This window comes from Mus caroli, chromosome 7 (assembly GCF_900094665.2).
Source record: "Mus caroli chromosome 7, CAROLI_EIJ_v1.1, whole genome shotgun sequence".
Taxonomy (NCBI): domain Eukaryota; kingdom Metazoa; phylum Chordata; class Mammalia; order Rodentia; family Muridae; genus Mus; species Mus caroli.
This window is the reverse complement of record NC_034576.1, coordinates 15,229,887-15,239,239: the sequence shown is the minus strand read 5'-3', so window position 1 is coordinate 15,239,239 and position 9,353 is coordinate 15,229,887. Positions and strand designations below refer to the sequence as shown.

General features: G+C 52.4%; 1 protein-coding gene across 1 annotated transcript in view; it reads left to right on the top strand.

The window, feature by feature from the left end:
- The window catches only part of Dhx34 (DExH-box helicase 34), a 25,599-nt gene that overhangs the window by 5,196 nt on the left and 11,050 nt on the right, over window positions 1–9,353 (top strand). The window contains exons 3-7 of the mRNA XM_021168500.1: window positions 681–992; window positions 1,762–2,016; window positions 2,797–2,899; window positions 4,201–4,418; window positions 6,933–7,107. Of these exons, the coding sequence (XP_021024159.1) occupies window positions 681–992; window positions 1,762–2,016; window positions 2,797–2,899; window positions 4,201–4,418; window positions 6,933–7,107 (1,063 nt within the window). The remainder of the gene's footprint in view (window positions 1–680; window positions 993–1,761; window positions 2,017–2,796; window positions 2,900–4,200; window positions 4,419–6,932; window positions 7,108–9,353) is intronic.

Sequence of the window (9,353 nt, the reverse complement as noted above, 5' to 3'; positions counted from 1 at the left end):
AAAAAAAAAAAAAAAGAAAAAAGAAAAAAAACCAAAACACTCCCCTCCCCAAAGAACTGCATTTAAAGCCAGAGTTCATCAAGAAGGTGTAGGTGTATGTGGAGGTAGGGGTGTGAGTTTATGGTGTGTGTGTGTGTGTGTATGTGGTACGGATGTGTGTGCATGAGGAATGGGTGTGTGTGAGGTATGGTTGTGTGTATATGTGGGGGGCATGGGTGTGTGTATGGGGAAATGTGAGGTCAGGGTTAAGAAATATTTCTCAGTATTGTCCCAGCTCTTACCTGGGGTAAGTGGTTGTGTTTCCTCATGTGGAGTCAAGACAGGGCCGTGGGGTGAGGGTCCCATGAGCTATGCACTCGCAGCATTCAGGTAGTGTTTCCTGAATGTGCATAATAAAGACTCAAAGAAGGGGGAAATCATGGCTGTTAGGATTCCTGTCCATTGCTCTGATAGGAACTGCACCAGACATGATGAGAGCGCAACCATGCATAGTCTCCTGTATCCAGGGGAGGAAATCCAGCTCTAGGGCGCCTTGTGTGCCGAGCAGAACCGTGACAACTTCAGTGTGACCGGCAGCCATGGCTCTGCCTCAGACTCGCATGTAGGACAGGGAAGAGCTCTGGTGCCTGGGCTTTGTCGCATCCTCTCCCGACCCGCTGCTTTCCCTCCTCCCACCCCAGGTTGGCTACCAGATCCGCTTTGAAAGCACTCGGTCGGCAGCCACCAAGATCGTGTTCCTGACGGTAGGGCTGCTCCTACGCCAGATCCAGCGTGAGCCCAGCCTGCCCCAGTACCAGGTCCTGATCGTGGATGAGGTCCACGAGCGACACCTGCACAATGACTTCCTGCTGGGTGTCCTGCAGCGCCTGCTGCCCCAGCGGCCTGACCTCAAGGTCATCCTCATGTCTGCCACCATCAACATCTCTCTCTTCTCCAGCTACTTCAGCCATGCTCCAGTGGTGCAGGTGCCTGGGAGGCTCTTCCCCATCACGGTGAGCACTGCTGTGGCCTCCCTAGACTCGGTCTCCCACTGTCTCTGCAGCCGACAGCCTCTCCTGTTGAAGCATCTGGTCCCTCAACATTCCCACCCATTAGGGTCTGCCAAGGGAGAGGCATATTTTTCTTTTAGGAACTACAGCTCTTCCAGATGGAAAGACCGCTGCTCAGTTGTGTGCAGTCCTTCAGGGCCTCAGGCTTCTCACAGCTCTACCATCTTACAGGGCAGGGCTGTCCCAGGCTGCAGGCTTGACGTTTTGGGCTGGGTGGTCTGCCATCATAGAACCTTTAGTTGCATCTCTCTCTATGTACATGTCAGATGTGTCCTCCCTGTCCTGATGTTGCCTGTGTAGTGAGGCTCTGTCCTTGTGGGTGTAGTCAAATGCTCGGGCAGGACCTCAGTGTTGCTGGTCGTCTGTGGGTTTGCATGCCCGGGGGGGATGCTTCCTAAGAAGTGCTGGGCAGGGCCCTCTCTGGCTCAGCTCTTCTGCTTCAGGGTATCATTCCCTAAGAACATACATGCTATTTAGTTAACACAGCTTTGTAGTTGGCACCGGAATTTTAAAACCTCTAGCACTGCCAGCACCCAGCAGCCTTTGTATCACCTCATTTTTTTTTTTTTTTATATTTCACCATCTCCTCTAAAAGTTACCCACCTTGAGTGTGCCACCTACCCACCAGTCCCACCACCCCCATGAGCCTGTAGCCCCTGCCTGCTCGCTGCTCCAGAGAGACAGCATGTGACCGCACTGTGCTCTCTCACAGGTAGTCTACCAGCCGCAGGAGGCAGAACAGACAGCATCCAAGTCAGAGAAGCTGGACCCCCGGCCCTTCCTGAGGGTGCTGGAGGCCATCGACAATAAGTATCCCCCCGAGGAGCGGGGAGACCTTCTTGTCTTCCTCAGTGGCATGGCGGAGATCACCACGGTGCTGGACGCAGCCCAGGCTTATGCCAGCCTCACCCAGCGCTGGGTGGTGCTGCCGCTGCACAGCGCCCTCTCTGTGGCTGACCAGGACAAGGTACTGAGTGCAGTCTGCAAAGCAGGGGAGTCTCTAGGTCAGGAAGCAAGTGTAGCTACGCTGGTTTTATCCCCCAGTCCCAGGCCAGTGGGCTTCTGTAGGGTCACATGGCCATCAGATGGCCAAGTAGCCTGTAAACCCAGGATCTTAGCCAAAAGTCGGCCGATTTTCTGTGAAAGGCCAGAGGGAGATGCTTTCAGGTTTATAGGCCACAGGTGCTCTCAATGAGTTCCAATGAAGTTTTATTTACAGAGACATGCGGCAGGCTGGGTGTCATCATAGCTGTTGCTCTTGGCTGTCATGCTTAGCTGTTTCCAAGCACCTAGACAGGGCCTCGGTGACAGGAGTCTGGGACTGACGAGTGGGTGGGCTTTGTCCTGAGCACACTGGGGAGCCAGAGGAAAGCTCTGAGCAGGGAGGGAAGCAGATAGGGTTGGTAAGTGTTGGAGTGTGTTCGTGTTCGACTGGAACCAGGAGGCCATAGAACAGCTCTGTGGGTGGAGGGTAGAGACAGAGGGCCTGGACTTGGGAAGGAGCCGGGACTTAGGGGCAGTGACCGAGTTCAAGGGATGTTTTAAGAAATGTTCGGGGGCTGAGGAGCTGAGGGAGGGAAGCCTGAGATGGCTCAGGTGATGCGTAGGAGAGGTAGGCACCCAGGAGGGTGTGGAGGCTGTATTAGGCCATGGGTAAAGTATGCCTGGAACACCCAGGATGTCACTGAAACAAGCAGGTCTGTCAGGGCTGAGTTAGCTCCTGACGTGACCTCCTCCCTTGCCCCAGGTGTTCGATGTGGCTCCAGCTGGAGTCCGGAAGTGCATCCTGTCCACCAACATTGCCGAGACCTCAGTCACGATCGATGGCATCCGCTTCGTGGTGGATTCTGGTGAGGATGGCACTCTACACACACTCCACTACCACGAGGACCTGGGAGAAACATAGGTGTAGATTGAGATGTGGCCACAGAGCCCCTAGACCCCTGCAGGGAGGAGGTGGTACTGAGCTGTGGGGCCCAGGCAACACCTCAGCATCCCCCAGACATTCCAAGGGCTTCCATCTGCCCCAGGGCCTTTGTGCTTACTGATCTCCTGCTGAGCTAGCTCTATTCCTTTCTAGATAGCCTTTGCCCCAGCTTTCTGGGGCCTGTACAAGTGTTCACACCTGGTAATCACCCCTGCTTCCACAGTTGGGGAGCAGGACCAACATTATACTCTAAATCCCTGGCTTTATTTTCTGTGTTCCCAACTGGAAGATTCACTGGTTTGTCAGCCTAGCCTAGTTACTAAGATGTGTCAGAGCCGACTGGACTGGGGTCTGGTCGTGGACACCTTTGTAAGATGGAAATGGAAACAACACCATCCTCACTCAGGTTGTAAGGACTAGTGAACTGGTTCTCTTGGGTGTGGGGCACCTGGTACACTGTGAATGCCTGAGAGCCTTAGGACTTAGTGGCAGCATGGCAGGCAAAACATCCCATAATATCATGTACCACGAAGACATTGTTTAAGTGCTGTTAGTTAGACACGGTATGCTCTTGACTTTGAGGCAGTAAAATTCGGCAAAGATAGTGGATGCAGTGTGGCTGTGCACTTGGTCCTGGAGACCAGCACCTTTGCTTGTGGCTGTCTTCCGTGCACCAGTGACTATACCTATGCCTGGGAGTAGTAGCTGCTTTCTTAATCGGAGTGTGTGTGATGACTGCTCCTTCCGAAGGAGCAAAGATCAGGAAAAAAAAAGGGTAAATAAGGGGTGTGTGTGTCAGCCATCCTCCTACCTAACAGACCTCACCTCATCGCTTCTGCAGAGATGTGCCTGGCTCATGGCTTCTGCCCCTGGGGACCCTAGCGACCCTGCGACTTTGGGCCTGTGGTACAAAGTCTGAGTGTGTGACAGCAAGACAGCTCACTCAGGGCCAGAGCAGGGTGAAGCCCTACTGTCCCCTTCACATCGCAGAGATGCGAAGCCCTCCCACCAGTCCCACCTCGAAAGGTTGGGCGCAGCATATGCTGGGCACTCGATCCATGCTCTGGAAGTCAGCAGAACGTTGGGGCAGGCCTAGAATATTCTCTTAGGAGCTGTGGTGCAGAGTGGCGTGTATGGGGCTGAACGGATGTCCAGCAGGTCTTTGTGCTGCTGCGCATGCTCCTTGCCCTCCTCAGCACCCGCTCCTACCCTCTCTCCACCCAGGGAAGGTGAAGGAGATGAGCTACGACCCACAGGCCAAACTGCAGCGGCTGCAGGAATTCTGGATCAGCCAGGCCAGCGCTGAGCAGCGCAAGGGCCGAGCGGGCCGCACGGGCCCCGGCGTCTGCTACCGCCTCTATGCCGAGTCTGACTATGATGCCTTTGCGCCGTACCCAGTCCCGGAAATTCGCAGGGTGGCCCTGGATGCATTGGTGCTTCAGGTGAGGCCTGATCTTGCTTGGCGAGAGGAGTCCAGAGGGGTTTTGACCCAGCCAAGGCTGTTCACACTCAGATTGGAGAATTGCTCCACAGATCCAAGGGCACAGCCAGGGCTTTGGCTGCTGGAAGCAGAGCTTTTGACACCGGGTTCGTTCCTTCCTCCCTCCCTCCCAACCTACCTACTTACTTACTTTCTTTCTTTCTTTCTTTCTTTCTTTCTTTCTTTCTTTCTTTCTTTCTTAGAAAAAGATTTATTTATTCATTTTGTATAAGTGAGTACACTGCTGCTGTCTTCAGACACACCAAAAGAAGGCATAGGATCCCATTACAGATGGCTGTGAGCCACCATGTGGTTGCTGGGAATTGAACTCAGGACCTCTGGAAAAACAGTCAGTGCTCTTAACCACTGAGCCATCTCTCCAGCCCCAGATTTCTTAAGACATTTAAACCATGACCTTTGTCTTGTAGTGTAGCTTTTGGTTTAGTGTCTGTGACAGAGATCCTCATGGGATGTCTAACAGAGTTCTCTTGTTCTCACTCGGAGTAGATCTCTGTGTATACCTGGCTGGTCTGGAACTTGTTATATAGCCCAGGCTTGCCTTTTTGTGTGTGTTTGTGGGGTGAGGGGTTGGGGGTTGGGGTTGGGGGATGGTTTGAGGTTTCTGTATTCTGTAGCCCTGGCTATCCTAGAACTCAGAGAGATCTGCCTTCCTCTGCCTCCCGAGTTCTGGGATCACGCCCGGCTCCTCTAGGCCGGCCTCTGACGTGAAGCTGCCTTTGTCTTCTGGTTGATGGGATGAGGCATGCATCAATTCTCTTCATAAGACCTTTGCTGGGAGAAGGATCTGGAGTGGAAACAGCCAGGTGTAGTACCCTGATACAGAACCCAGCACTGCTCAGCTGGCTGCCTTGTCACCTTCGGGAAGGCCAGGGCTCCGTGAGCATCTGCCATCCAAGTACAGTTGAGGCTGAGTAGCAAGTGTATATATAGAGTTTCCTGTCAGGACTGAGGCCGAGCTTAGCTAGAGAGCCTCGCATGAATGAGTGCAGCACTTAGCTCCATCCCCAACACTGTGCAAACCCAGCATAGCGGCCACACTTGGCATCCCAGCTCTGGAGGAGGAGGTCTAAGGGTGAGGTTCATTCCAGGCTCCAGACTGAGTTGAGGTTAGGCTGATCTGTCTTAAATGGAAGCGTGGAGAGAGTTGGCAGTGTAGCTCAAACAGGACCCTGGGTTCATTGTCAAAGATTCAAAGAAATAAAGAGAGGAAGCAAGGGAGGCTGCCACCTGTGCCTGCCATGGTTCCCACACAGCCCAGGTATGTCTGGGACAGATCCTGTGACCCACTGGTGACTTATCCACCTGCCAGTTAAAATGACAGCAGCCTACAAGGGGTGAAGGTACATGCCTAGGGTCCCAGCACCCAGGATGCTGAATCAGGAGGATGTAGGATTTGAGGCCTATCTGGGCTATACAAAGAGCCTGTCACTAGATCTCAAAATACAACTGCAGAAGCACTGGCTAGAGCAGTGCAGGAAATCTAAAGCAAACACACACTCCACTTTTGCTTTCTTTTTAAATGTTTTCCCCAACTTTTTAGTGTGTGTTTGTGTGACAGAGAAAGTATGTATGTGTGTGTATGTTTGCGTGTATATGTATGTGTGTATATGTATGTGTGTATATGTATATGTGTGTGTGTATATTGTGTGTGTGTATGTGTGATCATGTGTGTGTGTGTGTGTGTGATCATGTGTGTGCTCGTGTTGAGGCAAGATCTCACTCTATAGCACAGGCTGGCCTTGAACTCAGAATTCTCCTGCTTTGGCCTCTTGGGTATTGGGATGACATGCTTTACCCATGGGACGTCCTTTTTAACAGCATCAGGGAACAGGGTTGAAGCTGAGATGGCAGGTGGCCAGGTGAACGGCCTGACCTCCAAGCCCCAGATGGTCCAGGCAGGCTCTCTGAACTCTCTTGTCACCCGAGAAGTATTTGATCTGGATGCTGAGATGAGCCTGGTGATGGGGGTGTCTCGTTACATTCTCCTGGAACTGACTCACCCCCTGGCCCCCTAGATGGGTGGGGATTCTTTAGTCTACAAGTAAGAACAGCACAGCCAAATGTGTCACAGGCTTGCTGCTGCCCCGCAGAGGCGGCATGCCCAGCCAAGGAGCAATCCAAGGGCTTTTGTGCTGTGGTGGACTGGTCTAGGCAGTACAGCTTTGGTAGCTCTAGGCTTCTCCCCAGCTTTCCCCACCCGGAGAGGGTGTCAGGGGCACTCCAGCTTCGGTGTGCCTTGTCCCAGGGAAGTTGTCAGATTAGCCCAGTGCAGTCACTCTGTAAGCTGGAAGTCAGTTGCTCTAATGAGTTGAGGAATTGCACTTCATCCAAGTAGAATTTTGAGGGAGACAGACAGACATTGCAGGTATTTTGGAGTCTGATGAATCTGATGCCCTGTAGTCTGTGTACCACAGTGGCTCACGTGTTCCCTGAGGATATTTGCCTGTCATTGCAGATGAAGAGTATGAGTGTGGGGGACCCACGCACCTTCCCCTTCATCGAGCCCCCTCCACCTGCCAGCGTGGAAACCGCTATCCTCTATCTCCAAGACCAGGGGGCCCTGGACAGCTCGGAGGCCCTCACCCCCATCGGGTCCCTGCTGGCCCAGCTGCCTGTAGATGTTGTGATTGGTAAGGATCCCTTCCCCCAGAGCTCACAGACCTGCTCATTCTGAGTGACCCGTAAGCCAGTTGGGTCCTTCCTAGGACATTCACAGACCAGGAAAGTGAGTTGCATACACAGGGGTATGATGGCATAGGTGTGACAAGGAGAGAGAGAGAGAGAGGGAGAGGGAGAGAGAGGGAGGGGGAGGGGGAGAGCGAGAGCAGGAGATGGACAGGAGGTATAGGGAGGGCCAGGCCCTACCATCACCTTGCTTGGGAAGCTGACAGCTTTGTGGAGATGGGAGATATGGAGATGAGGTGCGAGCAGTGTGGGCAGAATGGGCAGTGCATTCCCACATAAACCAGACATACTGTGTGTAACTTTAGACTCAGCAAAGGGAGATGGGAGTATCCAAAGGGAGATGGGAGAGTCCGCTTTTGGTAATTCATTTTGCCTAAACAGACACCCAAAACATTTCACAACGTACAATTGGTATAAAATTATCCGGTATTTGTGTTGCTTCTTCGTGTAAGTCTTGGAAGTCCAGTGTACATTTTCATATTTCAGCACACATGTTTTGATCAGCCACATCCAAGTACTTGTGGCCATGCGTGGCTAGTGGCTGCCATATTGGACATATGTGACAGAAAGGCATGCCAGGCCAAGGGACTAGCCAGTGCAGAGGCCCTGTGGTGGGAACCTTCCAGTGTGATTGCAGAAGCCTGTATGGCTGGCAGAGGAAGAGGGCAGATAAGGTTAGAAGGAAAGAACCTTAGAAGGGTAAGTAAGAAAAGATAAACTCCAGTTCTTGCTTCCGGAAGTCACTTTCTGAGGCGGCCTTCATACCTTGTGTGGTCTTTCTGACTTCCACCATGGCGTATTGCAGCTAGGGCCAGAAGGCAGAAGGTGGCGGTGCAGCCTGTCTACCACATCTTCAGATACTTGTGTGGGCAAGTGACTATGCAGAGAGGGTTGTGTTACTGGCTTTGATGAGCACATGAACCTCGTTTAAATGATGCAGAAGAGGTTCATTCTAAAACAAAGTCAAGAAAACAGCTGGGTTGGACCAAGCTAAAAGGGGGTAACACTGCTCTGCTCTGGAGTGTTTCCAGCCGGAAATGGGACAAGCTGGGAAGACAGTCCAGTGTTTGTAAAGGTGTCCTCTGCCGGGAGCTACATCTATTCATCTTGTTTCAGTGGCACATCATCACTAGGTGACAATAAATGCTGGGAGACTGGAGGGGGGGTGGGAAACAGCCACTCGGGCAGGTCAGTGTATGTGTGTGGCGTATGCGTATGTGTGTGCTGGCAACGGGATACGTCCGTTCTGCAGCCCGCTTCCTTCCTCTCCATTCTCATTCCAGCCGTCCCTGCCTAGTAGTCTACAACCCAATTGTATGTATGTAGTCAAGAAGCCAAAACCATACAAAGCCCCACCATTGTGATCGTGGGGTCCTCTCGCCTTGGTGGCCATTGTTCCACTAGAGCAAGGCCTCTCAACCTTCCTCACGCTGCAACCCTTTACCACAGCTCCTCATGCTGTCATGGATACTGCCCCCAACAATAACATTTGCATCATTGCTGCTTCGTGACTGTAATTTACTGTTATGAGTCATAATGTAAATATTTTACATGCAGGACATCTGATATGCAACCCTGCAAAAGGGTTGTTCAGTCCCCACTGGGGTCGTGCCCCACAGGTTGAGAGCTGCTGCATTGGAGGCCTGCTGGTCGGTGTGACACAGCAAACTGCTCCTCCCAGCAGCTTCAGTGTGCCCATAATAGTGCCACCTCCCGCCCCATCATTAGATGCTGTGAGCCAGTAGTATTGCCTCAGAGGCAGTGTGCTGTGTCCCCCGGGGTAGACCTCTCCTCCTCCTGTGCATGTGTGAGCTCCGTGATTGTGGATGAGTGTGGGATTTGACTCTTCACTGTCCCACTGGCTTCTCCAATACACACTCACACACACACATATACACTCACACATACACACTCACACACACACACACACATACGCATGTACAATCTCTCTCACACACATACACACACATACACTCACACACACACACTCACACACACGTGGCAGAGTTCTCCTTAAACACTCCAGTCTTTCATCCAAAGCCCCACTGCCGCCTGGCTAAACTGACACTTAAGCACAGGCCCAACAGCAGGCAGGGATAGTGCTGCCTCTGGCTTGGGGTCAGTAAGAAGCTTTGTGAGTGTATATGTGTGTGTGAGTGTGTATGTGTGTGTGTGAGTGTGTATGTGTGTG